The sequence below is a fragment of the Spea bombifrons genome, chromosome 8, assembly GCF_027358695.1.
Source record: "Spea bombifrons isolate aSpeBom1 chromosome 8, aSpeBom1.2.pri, whole genome shotgun sequence".
NCBI lineage: Eukaryota > Metazoa > Chordata > Amphibia > Anura > Pelobatidae > Spea > Spea bombifrons.
In genome coordinates, this window is record NC_071094.1 from 43,362,403 (window position 1) to 43,379,678 (window position 17,276).

At 44.0% G+C, this 17,276-nt stretch overlaps 1 protein-coding gene across 1 annotated transcript; it reads right to left on the reverse strand.

Annotated features, from left to right (window-relative positions):
• Positions 1 to 1,699: 1,699 nt before the first annotated feature.
• LOC128503347 (RING finger protein 39-like) lies at positions 1,700 to 5,587 on the reverse strand. Its single transcript, XM_053473411.1, has 2 exons — positions 5,196 to 5,587; positions 1,700 to 1,946 (listed from the first exon to the last, which is right to left on the reverse strand). Exons 1-2 carry the CDS (start codon positions 5,491 to 5,493, stop codon positions 1,930 to 1,932), a joined length of 315 nt encoding a protein of 104 aa, XP_053329386.1. The 5' UTR covers positions 5,494 to 5,587; the 3' UTR covers positions 1,700 to 1,929.
• Between the last annotated feature and the right edge of the window lie 11,689 nt (positions 5,588 to 17,276).

Below are 17,276 nucleotides of genomic sequence, written 5' to 3' on the forward strand. Positions count from 1 at the left end.
GGAGCTCTCAGGGTGAAGGAGCAGATTCTCAGGGGCACAGAGTCTGGAGCTGACACCTTCCTATCCTACCCCGGTGATCGTGCTTTTTCTCCCCATATGTTATGGTTGATATCCCTGCTTGAATGCAGGTGACTTTGTTAAGGGTTTAAATCTTTAAAGAAGGTCAAGGTTTCCACGAGGACCGGTATTCATATCTGGGAGCTCTCCGGGTTTTTTTCGTCACAGAGACTCCGGGAGAAGCGAGGCTTCTCTGGGTCAACACCAGAATCCCCTAGGCCCTGACACGCCCCCAGCCTCCCCCCATTTCCCCTTTCAATGGTCATGTGTCCCGCAACGTCAGCGGGTAGTCCTGGCCTCCGGGTAGCTAGAGCCTACAGGTTCCCAAGTATGACGGTATTAGAGCCATTAAGTCGGCAGTGAAACCTTTCGTGGACATCTCCATCTTTCTAAGAAACATCTGAGGAGAACAAATGCCCGTACTAACGAGTGCCCACCTTCTACCTGTTCTTTTAGAAACCACAAGTGAATAGATTTTTGAAAACAAAAATAGGAACCTAAGTTTTATCAGTGATTCACCAGGATTGATCATCTGATGACCCCCAAAATTAGATTAAGGTTCCACCTGTCACACAGACCGGGCACGTCAAAGTCCTGCTCAACCTGATCATCTCACGCTGGTCTTCGGTCTATTATGGGGGACCTGATTCTAAGGTAGACTGCGAGGTGTTGTTATAACATGGAGAACCTGAGCTGATGTTCAGTCGGGTCACATGGGGCTGTTGACCAGGCTCATAAGGACAGATAGAAGATGAAATGTTTGAAGGACATCTCCATCTTTCTAAGACGTATTGGTGGGGAGCAGATGCCCATTATACAGAAAGTCCAGCCAATGCTTGTCCTTTTGGAAACCTCCGGTGATTTGGTTTATGTGGAACTCCAGGTGTTATCAGCGATCCACATTAAGGTTTCACGTATCGCACAGACTGGACATGAGACACTTCTGCTTGACCTGATCTTCTTACACAGGTCTTTGAAGACACTCTACCTATCTCTGCTTGACCCCTGACCTCTGCTCAGTGAGTGAACCTTTCCAGGCTTTGACCGCTCAAAATGATCAGGGCAGCTGTTGGGAATGGGGAAAGAAAAGCTTGAAATTGTTGAGACAACTCGATTACTGGACCGTTCCTGCCCAACCCAAGAGGAGTGAAGCCTTCCGCGGCTCATCGGACAAACAGAGAGAGTTTCCCAGAGTGAGACTAAGAGGCTTCCAACCATACGACTCCCATTCATTTCCAGGAGAGAGTTAATGTCCTTTGGAACAAAAAGGAGAATTTACAAAGCTTTTACGGTGGATTCCTTTTGCCCGGAGTGTCCTGTTGAGGAAGCGATGACAGCTGTTGAGAAGGAGGAAGAAGCTTTTGAGAGTAGGAGGGAGAGGCAGCTGTTGAGAAGGCAAAGGGGGGGGGCGGGGTAAATGGGTATGACCATAAACCCAAGTGCTGTATACATAATAACCCCCCAGCAAATGTATCTCCTGTTAGGCCATGTGCATGCGCAGGATACCCATTACCAGCCAGCGCCAGCATCAGCGGCTACTCCAAGGAACCCAAATAGTTGAGGTTGCATTCATCGTTGGTGACATTAAACTGTCCCTTTAAATATACTTAATAAAAAAAACACTATAAAACGTATTAATATCATTTAATATCAAAGAACAGATACTCAGTATCTGTATACAATACGCTTATTATACATAAATATAAAAAATGCCGTTCTATTATCTAGAACACATCGAGAAGTTCTGGAGGTCTATATATACACGGAGATAAATATCGGGTGAAGATCTGCCAATAGGAGCACGGCGTTGATCCACGTTCCGGAAACTCGATTGGACCTTCGGTCTGCGGGCTTCCCCAAGGAGGGTAATAATCAGGTCATTGAATGCCCTGGAGAAAAAAAAAATGCATAAATTAAATACCACAAAAAAAAAAATAAAAAAAAAAAATATATAATATATATATATATCATGTTTTGCAATATATATTTTTTAATCTATTGTTTGTGATTGTATATAATGGTCATTTTTTACATATTTTATTTAAGGAGATTCTAATTATTATTGATATTATTGGTTATTTCTATAGCAGCAGCAGATACCACAGAATCGTACAAATTGAAAAATGCAATTTACATAGAAATATAGAATTTGCCGGCAGATCGGCCCCATTCCTCCCATCTGGCCGCCCATTTTTAAAGATTCAAACTTTAATCAGTCGCTGGTCTTGTCTTAGATTCAGGAGCCGTATGTCTATCCCATGCATGTTTTTTTTTTCGATTAAAAAGGTTTTTATTGGCATCCAGGCACAGCATATAACAGAACATGCAAAGAAAATACATATAGGTCAGAGTAAAGCGGCGCCCAGACGCCCATTTTTCGTTTTTTTGTGTGAGATTATGACGCGCAAATAACAGAAACATCGTCAGATAGTAACCAATGTAACGTAAAACAAGTGCATACACAAAGCAACAGCGACGTCACTGGTGTTGCTGAAAGTCTCAGGCCTCACCGAACTAAGGTAGTGAGGAGGAAACCAACATGAGGAAAAAAAGGCTCAGAGACAGCTACATCCAGGACCATGCCTGGTAAACATAAGCACGATATGAGTTAGTGTAAATATTCATGGGAAGGAAAACCCTCCCAGGGAATGGGCCAACCCGTAGGTAGAGTCCCCAGGCCGTGGCACCATACGCCATCAGGCAGTGGAAAAAAAAAAAAGAAAAAAGAAAAAAAAAAAAGGGGACGGAACAGCCCTGGTGGGCAAAGATCCCAGTACTGGGACCAGGTGAAAAAGGGGGAAATATCCCATGCATGTTTAATACCCTCGCTGTATTACCCTCTACCACTTCTGCTGGGCAGCTGTTCCACTTATCTACCACCCTCTCAGTAAAGTAAAACTTTCTTCCATTTTAGCCTCTGACTCTCTAGTGTTAGATTCCGGTTTCTTGTTCTAACATTTCCCCTTCTTTGAAATAAACGTCCCTCCTGTACTTTGTTAAATCCCTTTAAGTATTTAAATGTATATAAAAATGCCCCATTTGTGACCATTGAATAAACGGTTAAATGAACACAACTTTCTAATGGCTACTTCATATGGGGTATAAAGCCCACTGATCCCCTGCCTGAATGACCACCTGTACGTTGATGTCTTCATCACTTTTCTAGAGTTTTGGAAGGACTCTTTCCAGAATGGTTCCTCTCGGCAAATTACACAATTATTTTGTCTCGACATGCCTCACAATGATCCTCCACATTGACCTCGTTCTAAAACCTGCCGCCTTCTTAGAATCCGATCTTTTATCACACGGCTCTATCAGAACTGTATCTCTCACGTATATCCCCTTCTCCTCGCTACCTGGGAACTCTCGGGATTCGCCCGGAGACTCCGCTTCTCCGGGTCTCCTGGTCTTCACCGAGAAGGTCTGGGTTGCAACACTCCCCACTCTCCACCCGGTTTCCCCTCCAGCCACACCAATTTTTCTCCCATCGACGTCAGTGGACCGTCCACCGATGTCAGCGGGACCGACTACCCTGATCCCAAAAAGAGAGGAAGCTGGAGCCTGGATGTTCCCAGGTATGCCTACTAGATCCCAGCTCCAATCCCTTCTGTAAAACCCCTACTATTCCAGACCTTATAGCCGACCCAGACTACATTTCCACTGACTCTCGACAGATATCTTGCCTTCTAGTTTTTCTTTCCCCTCTCTAAACCATCTTCTATATTGGGAGTGTTTTCTAAAACCCATAAGCTGATGCGGACTACCCGCTTACGCTCAACAAACCTCTTTGGCCTCTTAGTTGGCTTTAGATCATGGAAGCCCGCCATTGAGAGATGAGGGTGAGATGAGACCTTAGTTGTACTTTTCTTTCGGTCTCTGACAAATTAATTGGAAAGGAGAAACTCGTTTAATTTAGGAATCTCAACTTGGTGAGAACGTCCGAAAATCCTAGAGCTTTCAGCTCCAACTTTGGCTCTCTTTGGTGGATTTTAGAACCAAGATGATCTGAGATGAAACCAACTCAACCACTCACAGGGACTCTAGTTGGTTTTCTGATGGTGCCGATGAGCCAAGCCGAAAGTTGTAGCTTAGACTCAGGAGGACTCAAATTACTCAACTTGGGTTATCATGATGTTCTCCTGGCAGCAGCTCTCGGCTATCCCTAGTTGAACATGCAACAGATGAGTTTTTGGTGCGTTCCAACAAGATTCAGCTGAAAACCAGAGTCCTCGTTGATCATAAGAGATGAGAACCGGTCAGAATCTGTATAATTCAGCAAATACCAGATCTCCGGCGTTATCTCCAGCAAGTCACAACTTAGTTTGATCATCAATCAAAATTATGTGCATTATCCTCAAGTACAAAGTCCTCTGAATTTCTTCAGTTACGTAGAAACCCTTTATGAAACCCTCAGAAACCCACCACAAGGTGGAGCCAGCTGCCCCTCGGGATAATTCAATCATTCACATAGTGTGTGACGTGGGGCAACACTGTTTTAATCTTCTGCTTCCCCGAAACTCACTGTTTAGTGAATAAATCCCTAAGTATTGCATACTAATAAACATACTCCGTACTGATATACAGACTCTATGCAGACTGCCCACCGATGACAGAAAGACCTCCTACCTGCATCCCGCATGGACGTGACATCATATTTTGGGGGTCCAGGTCAGAACGACGAGTGTCAGGGATGGAGGGCAGCTAGGCACAGACCTCTATATCGCAAATGGATCGGTTACAAGACAGAACTCTGCACTTAGTGGACCTGGTCCAAAATATCTCACCTACAGCGCCAAAGGGATACTCTGCACTGTTATATACCCCGTATCATTCTGATTCCGGAATACACACGGGATTCAGTGTACCATTGTTACAGAATTCTCTGTACTGTCAGACGCCCCATCACGCTTACTATAATAATAATAATAATAATAATAATAATAATAATCGGGAATTAAAGTGGATTTGAATTGATCTTTCCAGGCTGTGAGGATTTAATCCTTGAAATTGATGGTGGATAACCCAAGATGCGACCATCATCTCTGGCCTTCATGGAATGGACCCCTCTCTCTGTATTTTTTTGTAATTGATTAAAAAAATCACAGATTCCCCCCAATAACTAAGACCCCCTATCTCACCTTTTTCCCCGTCTTTCTTTCTTCTGGGTGTCAGAGGTTGGAAATTAAGTCGCCGGGCGATGCGGGTGGTCACTCCAAGTTGGACATCTGTCGTCACCCCCTTCCACCCCATGGCTCGTCCGCATCTGGGGCAAATGAGCTGCCCACCGTCAGCATCTTTTCCGCCCGCGTGGGCCACCAGGCAACCTCGACAATAGGAATGGCGACATTCAGTGGTCACCGGGTCCTCAAAGTAGCCGCCGCACAGTGGGCAGACGGCGCCCTCCTGCAGCTCTCTCATGGACCCCACGGCAGACATCCCGGCAGATCAGTCACTCGCCTCCGAATCATCCGATTCCGAAAGTAACGTGCAGCTATAAGTACATATTTATACACACAAACATACATGTTACACCTCCTGTTTACTAGTCAGAAATACCTCGGGCTGCTGGGTGTGGAGTCATGCGGTCTGACAGGTTTCCGTAGGTGAACAATCATGGGATGAACCCTAATATCTTCCCGAACGATGTGTGCAAAGGGTTAATGGGCTAAACATAGCCACAAACTAATGAGAGATTAATTGGGAGTCATGATGGGCTGCGATAAGGACTTCATCACTATTAACCCTTTGAATTCCACAGGATGAGCCACGTGCTCTGGAATTTGAAAGATTTATGGCCACTGTTAATATATATATATATATATATATATATTGTAATTTTTTTTGTTTTTAAGAAACCAAGCATTATTCCTTAAGGTCTGTAAATTAACAGACCAAGATACCCGTAGTATATTATGTTGTTGGATAAAGAATCAAAATCTATATAAAATTCAATATATATAATATAATATATATATATATATATATATATATATAAAATACAGAATCTATATGAGTCACGCTGTCAATATATATATAAAATATATATATTTATATATATATAGGTAAACGGATCCTAAATGACATAGCATAAAACCGGGCCCCGTTGTACAGCGCTACGGAATATGATGGCGCTATATAAAACCATAAACAATAATAATATTGGTGTCTCAGTCTTTCAGAACGTATTTCAGAACCTCCTCCGTTTTACATGTTTTGTCATGATGCATTTCATAAAATTAAATAAAATAATAAAAAAACAAAAATTAAAAAAAAAAAAAAAAATCCATGATGCATTTCATAAAATTAAGTAAAAAAAATAAATAAAATAGATTAAAATTAAAAAATAAAATCCATGATGCATTTCATGAAATTAAATAAAAAATTAAATAATTTAAAATGAAAAAATACAATCCATGGTGCATTTCAAAAATTAAATAAATTAAATTTAAATATAAATAAAATGCATGATGCTACTCCTTTCAGGGGCTTACTACATGCCCCTATAGCCCTTGTAAATTTTTTTTTGGGGGGGCAGGTCTTGGGGGCCCCTCAACTCCCCTTTGGTGCCAAAGTGGAAACTTTGAAACGGTGCCTGGAATTTTTTAGGGGGGGGCAAGACTGGGGGGGGTCCCAAGACTGAATGTTCTGCTATTGACCCCTTACTTGAGATGGCTTCCAAGAAATTGTTATGTTACATACTGCTTGTTATGTCTCCCCATTGTACAGCGCTACGGAATATGATGGTGCTTTATATAAAATAATAAATAATGATTTGCATCCCAAGTTGTCATTTCGTCCACCAGCGTTAGATCCCTGCGCTCCAGTTTGAGGGTAACAGGGTTCTAGGCTGGGTTCTCCCGTCATCGATTATCTAAACCTACACATCTTTTATATCTTTCTACGTCTAGCGGTTGCCTTCCTCTTCCCACCAGTTAGAAGATCCTGCCCCGCGCAATGGCCTATAAGAATCCCCTATTTATGTCATTGGCGCAATTAATTGCCTAATGATGTAATATCCTGGAACCTTATAACACTTTGTTTACCAAGAGATCTAATCTCTAATCTCTAATTACCCTGTCAATAAAACCTAATTACGATGATCTAACCGCCAATTAAACGCTTCCTTCTCACACGTTGTTCTTCCTCTGCAGATCCCTGTGGGGCCGGCTATGACATCATCCCCTTCGCCGTCTTCAGTTATTTTCGGGAGAATCTGTCATTCCGCTTGGAAATTGTTTCGTGATTACTCTTCAGGTAAGTTTAGGATTTGGAGGAACGAAAACAAAGAGAGAAAACAACAATATTATTTACCCTCCCCCCGTGGCCCTGGCTAACTAAACGAGGGTAGGCATGCGGCTACGCTGAATATTAGACAAGAACATGCGCATCTGCGGGGCTGATATTTTGACCCCTGCCTAATTGGCACATATACAGTGCTGCCCCCTAAAGTATATGAGAGGTATAGCTGCTTCCCTTATATATATATATATGGGATTGGACTGCCACAGCCAAAAAGTAGAATCACACATCTCTGGCGTTCTGTTTTCTGGGCTCTCCAACTCCCACTTCTCTCAGCCACCGATTGGTATGACAGCTATATCACAAGGCAGCTAGTAAGGATACCCTCTGGCATTTTTTGCGTCGTTGTCCATTGTGCTCAGCTATCCGCTGGGTTTCTGAGGATGATGGGAGTGGAAGTCCTCAGCGGCTGGAATTCCAGAGCTTGGCAAGGAGTGACATCATACATCGCGTAGTGTAGCATAAGCCATCAGCAGACGGAGGTACAACATCCGGCGGCATTTCTGGCATAGGTGGAATGATAGACCGGGGACGGCGTCTTGGTGCCAGAATATTTTTAGGCTTTTACCCGGCCGAGGAATAAACTGATATTTTATTCTCTGTAGACGGTCCCGTGAGGACACCGGGCAGCAGCGCCTGGCACACATGGCATCCGTGGCACAGCCAAGGCTTCAGGCTTTACCCGAATCTATTCAACACTATGATCACACTCGTTCTCCTTCTCTCTCTCTCTCTCTCTCTCTCTCTCTCTCGCTCTTTTTCTCTCTCTATCTCTTCCTTTTTCGCTCTTTTTCTCTTACTTTTTCGCTCTTTTTCTCTTTCTCGCACTCACTTTTTTGCTCTTTCTCTCTCTCCGTTCTTTACCCAAATCTCTGGGTAGGTGGGCAGATTCTCAGGGTCACACAGTCTGGAGCCGACGCATTCATGTTCTCCTCTGATTTAACAATATCTTTAATTAATAATTTAATAATTACAATTATGACAATTATATTCTATTAATAATTTAATAATATATTTAATAATAATATAATAGCATCCCAATTGATTTTCTTTTCTCCCTGCTACATAACAGCTGAAATCCCTGCTTGAATACAGGTGGCTTCATTCAGAATATCTTCACCTCCTGACAAGTCATGGTTTTCATCAGGAGCGTTATTAGGACAATTTGGTCGTCACCGAAACGAGTCACAGAAACTTGATCTTTTATTATATTGTTAATATTTGGAGGAGTCTCTGGGTCATGGAATTTAGAAGGATCCCGTGTTATGTTTAAATTCCCCCCGCTGTATTAGCTTCTACCACTTCTGCTGGGAGGCTGTTCCACTTAACTACCACCCTCTCAGTAAAGTAAAACGTCCTGACTTTCCGTCTAGTTTTGGATTATGACCACTTGTCCTAATGATTTACAATTATTTACAATTTGTGACATTCTCTAGCTCCTGATCTGCGGCCGTCAGCTAATGATTGAGTCATTGTGTCTCCCGCTCCCTGTCCTCCTGAGTACGTGTCCCTGTCCATCACAGCCACACTCTGCCCCTGTGAGTTACAGCAGCAGGTGCTGGGGTGGAAAAGGAGGGCAGAGACACAGAGACTGGGATAACATTCGGGAAGTCGGAAAGACTTGGGGAATCGGCCGAGGGTGGGGGGAGAAAGGGAAGGCTGGAGAGAGACCAAAGAGAAGGGGAGAGAGAGAGAGAAGAAACAACAGAGAGAAAGGAGATAGGAGAGGGAGGAGAAAGGATACGGCCACAGTGTGACAGACAGGGACAGTTAAAGTGTCAACAAGGGCGAAGAGCTAGAGAGAGAAAATTTCCAGCGGTAGTAGAGGGGCAAATTAAGGGTGTGAGACAAAGGGCAAAAGAAGACATTATAGAGAGGATCATCAGAGGGATAGACAGGCAGCGAAAGGGTACACGAGAACCTTCATGGGATATATGTGTGGATTTATCAGGTTAGTGTAAGATTTGGCAATGACATTCCTCTTATAGGACCGGTCCCCATGTGGGCAGCAGCTGGCTTGCACTGTAGGACTCCTACTTATCACAAGGCTTTGGATTCAAGAACTCACGCTAGAACCTCAGGCTGATCCAGAAGAAGACCCTCAGACTTCATTCCTTAAAGAACATCTATAGGATTTTATAGGCTTGGAGCCAACAACGTTGGCCAAGAACTGGGCGACAAACGTGGATTCCCTGGTCAAGATTTCATGTGAGTAAACTTTCCTCCTATTCTTGAAACCATTTGTTTTTATGTATGAACTCCTTTAAGCTGAGTTGAAGACAATTAAGACCCTGCTGACCATAGCAGGGACCTCACCTAGTGGACCTGAGGTTTAAAGAAGAGATGACCCTAATACACAGACCACGTAATTAAATGTATTTATGTAAATAAAGTAATCTGACAATCAAGAACCAGAAGTGGGTTTAAGACCCCAATAAGAAGGGTAGTTCCTCAAGGTTTCCTCTTGAAAATGGGGGTTTTCTCTCCAGTGTGCTAAAGATTGTCAATCTAGAGGTGGCTCTTTTTCTGTCCCCCTACCCCCATCTATACGGTGTTTTCTATTACAGAATAAAGCTTTGACTCTCCCCATAAAAAAAATCAAAATGAAGTCATGTCACATTTATAATATAACAAGGCCCTTTGTATGACCAAATGATGCGTCCAGACTTCAATTTCGAAAAAACTTTGTACCGGGAAAGTGCGTATTGTCTACCGCCACCAGCCCTGTGACACATGACGTTCCATTCATATGAATTACGTGAATAAAACCAGAAACATGTGATTCCTAGCGGTGGCCATAGTGTTCCTCATAAACAATATGGCTGCCATGATGTCGCAGGCGCTTTGTTGCTATCAAGTTTAATAGAAATAATAACCCAAACATTCCTGATACCTTTAAATGGGACAACATATTCAAAGACTGACATGTAGAGTCACATTCGCTTGGAAATCTCAAAGGTCTTTTTGTCACATGTAAACATTCTTCTGCTGTAGAAGGGACTTATGTGGTCTTGAAAGCTTGGGTGAATATGTTGGCCACCAAAATGTATGACTAACATCTGTAAAGTCTACCTTTTCTGGCACCAGAGGAAGGCTAGACAGAAATCATAGTTTTTATCAAATATATATAAATTACGTAGCCGGCCTGTTTATTCTGTTTTTTTGGTCATTTTATGTTTATCGGATGGGTGTAAATGTGTTTATTACATTCATTTTATTACATTGTTAATAAACCAGAAATACTGTTGAGCCGCACATTGATAGCTCATAAAATCTATTGATTTGTTCCCTGTTTTCATTAAAGGGGAAGCCCCCTGGAAAAATTGCTTTCTACTTGGCCATAAACCCCAGCGCTGTATAGAGTAATAACCCCCCTCAGAGCTGTATACAATAATAACCCTCCCAGCACTGTATACAGTAATATAACCCCCAGCGCTGTATACAGTAATATAACCCCCAGCGCTGTATACAGTAATATAACCCCCCGCACTGTATACAGTAATATACCACCCCAGCGCTGTATACAGTAATATAACCCCCCAGAGCTATATACAGTAATATAACCCCCAGGCCTGTTTACAGTGATAACACCCAGGGCTGTATACAGTAATAACCCCCCAGGCCTGCATATTATAACCCCCCAGGCCTGTATACAGTTATAACCCCCAGTGCTGTATACAGTTATAACCCCCCAGTGCTGTACACAATAATATAACCCCCCAGCACTGTATACAGTAATATAATCACCAGTGCTGTATACAGTAATATAACCCCCAGCGCTGTATACAGTAATACAACCCCCTGCACTGTATACAGTATTATAACCCCCACAGCGCTGTATACAGTAATATAACCCCCAGCGCTGTATATAGTAATATAACCCCCAGCGCTGTATACAGTAATAACCCCCCACAGCGCTGTATACAGTAATATAACCCCCAGCGCTGTATACAGTAATATAACCCCCAGTGCTGTATACAGTAATATAACCCCCCAGCACTGTATACAGTAATATAACCCCCAGCGCTGTATACAGTAATATACCCCCCAGCGCTGTATACAGTAATATAACCCCCCAGTGCTGGATACAGTAATATAACCCCCAGTGCTGTATACAGTAATATAACCCCCAGCACTGTATACAGTAATATAACCCCCAGCGCTGTATACAGTAATATAACCCCCAGCGCTGTATACAGTAATATAACCCCCAGTGCTGTATACAGTAATATAACCCCCAGCGCTGTATACAGTAATATAACCCCCAGTGCTGTATACAGTAATATAACCCCCCAGCGCTGTATACAGTAATATAACCCCCAGTGCTGTATACAGTAATATAACCCCCCAGCGCTGTATACAGTAATATAACCCCCACGCTGTATACAGTAATATAACCCCCAGTGCTGTATACAGTAATATAACCCCCAGCGCTGTATACAGTAATATAACCCCCAGCGCTGTATACAGTAATATAACCCCCAGCGCTGTATACAGTAATATAACCCCCAGCGCTGTATACAGTAATATAACCCCCAGCACTGTATACAGTAATATACCCCCAGCGCTGTATACAGTAATATAACCCCCAGCGCTGTATACAGTAATATAACCCCTAGCGCTGTATACAGTAATATAACCCCAGCGCTGTATACAGTAATATAACCCCCCAGCGCTGTATACAGTAATATAACCCCCAGCGCTGTATACAGTAATATAACCCCCCAGCGCTGTATACAGTAATATAACCCCCAGCGCTGTACAGAGCGAGAACTCATACACGAGTATGACTGGAAGTAAGTTCCCGCCGTGAGGTATCTGCCCTGCACAGGGCAACTTTCCGCACTTTCAGGCCCTTCAATTTAAGCCATGTTCCCCTGTTAACAGTAAGAGCAGCCAATCAGAAAGGAGTATCTCCCTCCGCCAGCCAATCACGGAAGGGCAAGCCTGCAAATTCTTAGCAGAATGGGTAAAGGGCAGGCGTAGATAACAGTCTGAATAAATACGATGAGTATTTTTATTGCTTGAGGTGCAGGGATTGTCGCTGCGTTCCTCCTCGTTTCTAAGAAGAATTCCGAGCCTGAAATTCTAACCTTTTCATAAATGTTAAAAACAATTGTTTTTGAGGGCGGGATAGAACTCCGCAGTGCCAGAAATTCCGCGGATCTCAAAAATGTGGCTTTTCGCAGATTGATTGTAGCCGCATTCTTTCGCCAAGCACGCCCGGCCGCCGTAAGATCGCTTTTCACTCGCCGTAGCAGTTGTCACGCCGCTTCTCACCAATTGTCTGTCCAGCTGCTGCCCGGCTAAGAACTCCCATCAACCTCAGCTGGCTCGGAAGGATGAAGGCAGGGCAGGGGCGGCAGCAGCTGCTGTGCCAGTGGTTGCCTACATTGGGAGCAGCTGCTTAGGGCTTCCATTGATCTAAAACACGATGCCGGACCCCCCACCCAACAGCTTGTGCTGAGGGGCCCCTCTATGTTTTTGATCTAAGATCTCGGAACATCGCCGCCAGATCTCGGTTACATTATGGAAACATAAAATCAGTTTTAAAAGACCTCTTATGCACCAAGAAGTCTTCGTGGTCCTCTAAGACCCAGTTGTCCTCCTCCGTAAAGCCCCGTCAGGGCCCGTTAGAGGAACCCGCCAGTGTTTGATATTATTATACGCTTTGACGCTTGCTGACGTCATGATTTACACAAATAATATAGTTCTTCCTGAAATGCTATGGGCGCGTTATGATGTCACTGGCTGCGGGAACAAGGTTTGCCACCTTTTGATGAGCTCGTCTTCTTTGTGACATCGTGGTTAGAACGGCGGGAATGCGGATAGAGAAGAAAGAAAAGTGAGAAAAAAGAGGAGAGGAAACAGAAGGAGGCGCTCGAGAAGTGAATGAGAAGAGAAAGAGAAGAGAGGGGAGAGAAAAGAACAAGGATAGAAGAAAAAGAGGGGAGAGATGGTAGAGAAATAAGATGAAAGAGATAAGGAAGGAAGGAAGGAAGGAGGAAGGAAGAGTAAGATAAGAGAGAATGGAGAAAGGAGGCAATTTAGAAAAGGGAAATAACAGGAAAGGATATAGAAAGGTGAGAATTAAACAATAAGAGAGATAGGAGAGAAGATCAAAAAGAGAAAGAAGAAGAGAACAAGGGCAGTAAAAAAGCAGTAATAGAGAGAAGAGGGATGAGAGAGAAAAGGAGAGAAATTAGGGGAGAGATAGAGTGAAGGCCAAAAGGAATGAGAGGAAAACGGAGAGGAAAGAGAGTGTCATTCCTGTAGCTCCGCTTTCCTCCCACACTGAATGTTGTCCCTCCGCTTGTCCAAGGGCTGCCCTCCTCATCTTCCCTCATGGAACGCAGACTAACATGGCGGCCGGCCGGCTTTCCCAGGTCATAAAGAGATAAATCCAGGATTTACACCTTTTTTCCAACTTCTGGAATAAATCATTGGCCGGATGTTGTTGCTGAGGGGTAATTGTGGCTCCAGGGCGAAAGGGGAATTGGTCTGCTTGTAAAAAGCCAGCTTGGTGACCACGATGGGTGAGAACTTGACAGGAATTATTACTGAGCCAACGGTACCGGCCCAATGTTTCGCTGTTGCCCCAACTCGGCTTTAGCCATTAGCCCAATATGACGCTTTCCAGCCCTGGAGCTCCCAGTCACCATGGCTATAGACATGAATTAGAGGTGGCCTCTTTTAAATGCTCAGTGATGGGGGAGAGGGGCAAAGACAAAGGGCAATTGTGTGGGGTTTAGCACAGAAGCGGGGGGTGGTTTGGGGAGGATTACGTTTTGGATTTTTTCGGCTTGTTTTATTCATTCCTGTTCTCATTGTCCCAGAGATGGTGTCCTGTGGCTGTTTTTGACGGCTGAGGGTGCTGGGACTTCTATCCCAACCAGCTTTATACATTTCATTCTCCATTATCCCGATTTAATACTTTCTTCCATGTCTTTCCTTTCTGCCTCGTTCCTCCTCTAACCTCTGCTGTATGACGGCGACCTGATGTCCCCCCGGACTGGGCTGCGCATGTCCACCCAACTCTGAATTAACTCCATTGTTCTCTCGGGGACATTTTTGTAAAGAGGAGTGCCGTGTTATATACCCCGGCAGAACCTCGGGGCAATCTCTCTCACCTGCGCACATACACCCATGATGGTAGCCCTGCAATGAACCCTCATCCCCTCCATCACTTGCCCGTATCTCCCCTCCTGTCCCCAGCCCTGGTCCCCCTCTCTCTCTCTCTCTCTCGGCCATGCTGTCCTCTCGCTGTCCTCTCGCTGTCTCTCTCGCTGTCTCTCTCGCTGTCTCACAATCACTCCATTGTTCTCCTCTGTCTTTTCTTCCTGGCAGCTGTCCTCCCAACCCACCCTCTCTCACCACACCGAGCAGCTGACCCTCCCAACCCCCTCACTAAGCGCCTGTGACCCCCCATTACTCAGAGTCTTGGCCCTTTAAAGCAGGGAGGAGGTAAGGGACCTGGTACCTCTAGGACAGGTGCTGACAGTAGTCTTGCCAAGTAGTATTCGGAGCCTGGTACCTCTAGGACACATGGGAGAATGCACACCCGGCCCCTCTAGGACAGGTATCCCTAGGTACATTGAGGAATGCACAGACTGGCACCTCTAGGACAGGTATCTTTACGACACCTTGGGAGATGCAGAGACTGGCACCACTAGGACAAATATCCATGGAGAAATGCAGAGCCTGCTACTTCTAAGACAGGTATCTCTAAAACACACGGAGGTTATTGAGAGCCCGATACCTCTAGGACAGGTAGAGGAGGGTTAGGAGATGTAGGAAGATATCACGGATCTAATACATGGCAGTGGGACAAGAAATGGGGATACAGATCCTGGCACCTCTAGGACAAGAAATAGGGGATTGAAAGCCTGGCACCTCTAGGACAAAACAATTGAGAGGATAGAGTCTGTATGTATGTTGGGCTCTCGGTATGCACTGTGCTACACAGATGTAATAAGCATGTCAGCGCGCCTCCGGACACACAAACATCCCGCGGCCCCGTCACGGATCTCACAAACAGCTGGGAGCCACAGATCGGCTTATTCCGGGAGTGACGGCATCGGCCAGGAATCTCTGCCATGCGCGGAGACCTGCCCTGCCAGTGTGCATAATGCTTTGTGCATGCGCGTAATGCGCCCCGTGGTCGTATAACGCTATGTAGATACAGATACACGCTATCTGCGCGCCATTACAATCACTAGCATTCATTCTAGATTGTCATTCTAGAAATAATAGCTTACTTTCTATGAAGTTGTTTGTATAAATGCTGAGAGTGCTAGGAGTTGTATTACATGGTAGCTGGAGTGCCAGAAATTGCCTAACTCAGTCCACCCTTCTGTAGGGTGGCTGAGTATGATGGGAGTCACAATGCATAGCCACTGCTGTGGCATACTGCTGACAGTATTGACATAATAAGGGGTTAAAGACCTACTGCGTGAATGTAAAGGGTTAGCGAGGGAGTTAAAATGTATGATTTGCTGCAGGAAAATAAAATCAGTGTTATTTTACTGAGAGGGTGGTAGATGAGTGGAACGGCCTGCCAGCAGAAGCGGTAGAGGATCATATAGTAAGGGAATTTAAACATGCGTGGAATAAACATATGGCTCCAGAATCTAAGATGAGAACAATTACTATGTTTCTCCCCAAAGAGTCCTCACAGCCCAGCGGGGGACTAACGAGTCACAGCCCCAGAGCCTTTTAACTTTTCATACTAAAACCACCTGAACCGGATCCCTGCCCCCCGCTCGCACTTCCTGGTTTTCTTGGAATCGTCTCTCCTCTGATCTCACCTCCTTCACGTTCTCTCCATCTCGCCCTAATCTGTGATATTTCACAAGTAACAGACACTTTTCAGCAGCCGGCACATAAAGTCCCACATTTACAATGAAGCCCCCGGCGCTGAACCCCCCCCCACACGTTCTGGATCTATAATGAATTCTAGATTCCACACGGTGATCACAAATGATTCCTCATATAATATTCCGAAGGAAATTATAATTAAAGATCTATAAACCTATAAAACGACACGGAGGGGGCCACAGCCTGCTGAAAAATATCACTAAAACGGGAAAATAATAATCGTCATCATAATAATAATAATAATAAATATCACTAAAACGGGAAAATAATAACGTCATAATAATAATAATAATAATAATAATAAATATCACTAAAACGGGAAAATAATAATCGTCATCATAATAATAATAATTACTAAATGTAATAATAATAATAATAATAATAATATGAATTCATGTTTCCCCCAGTTTCTTGTTATATAGTATTCTTTGCATATTTTGATAATCTAAAGTATAGGGTCGGAGACTTACATTGAATGTAAGGAAGTTTTTCTTTACTGAGAGGGTGGTAGATAAGTGGAACAGCCTCCCAGCAGAAGTGGTAGAGGGTAATACAGTGAGGGGATTAAACATGGATGGGATAGACATACGGCTCCTGAATCTAAGACGAGACCAACACGTTTATCACGGTTGTCTTGATTCCATCTCCGTGGCCCTTTAATTCTAGGCTCTCTATTTATATTTCTAGATAACCCATGTATTCTGGACTCGGAACGCGTAAACTTCCTCTCTTTCTGGATATTTCATTCCTACATTAACAAAAATCTCTGGATATATCAAGCATCTGGGCAGTATTTATTAATCATGTTGTGAGGTCGGGATTTGGAAATCTTCATTCCGATGGTGCTTCTTACCCTCCATATCTGATTCCGGATTCTGGACACCCTCTTCTCACGTTTGGGATTCCAACTAGAAATCAGCATTCAGGATTTTACCTCTGGAGGTTCTAGATTTGGAAAAATGAAAAAATGTTTAGTCTCTGGGTTGCATCATATTCTAGATTGAAGAGTCCTGACCTGTCTGTGGTCCTGAAAGTCCGTGTTG

Bases quoted from the DNA above. Each gene is read 5' to 3' on its own strand.
- LOC128503347 (XM_053473411.1), bottom strand. From the start codon at position 5,493: ATGTCTGCCGTGGGGTCCATGAGAGAGCTGCAGGAGGGCGCCGTCTGC.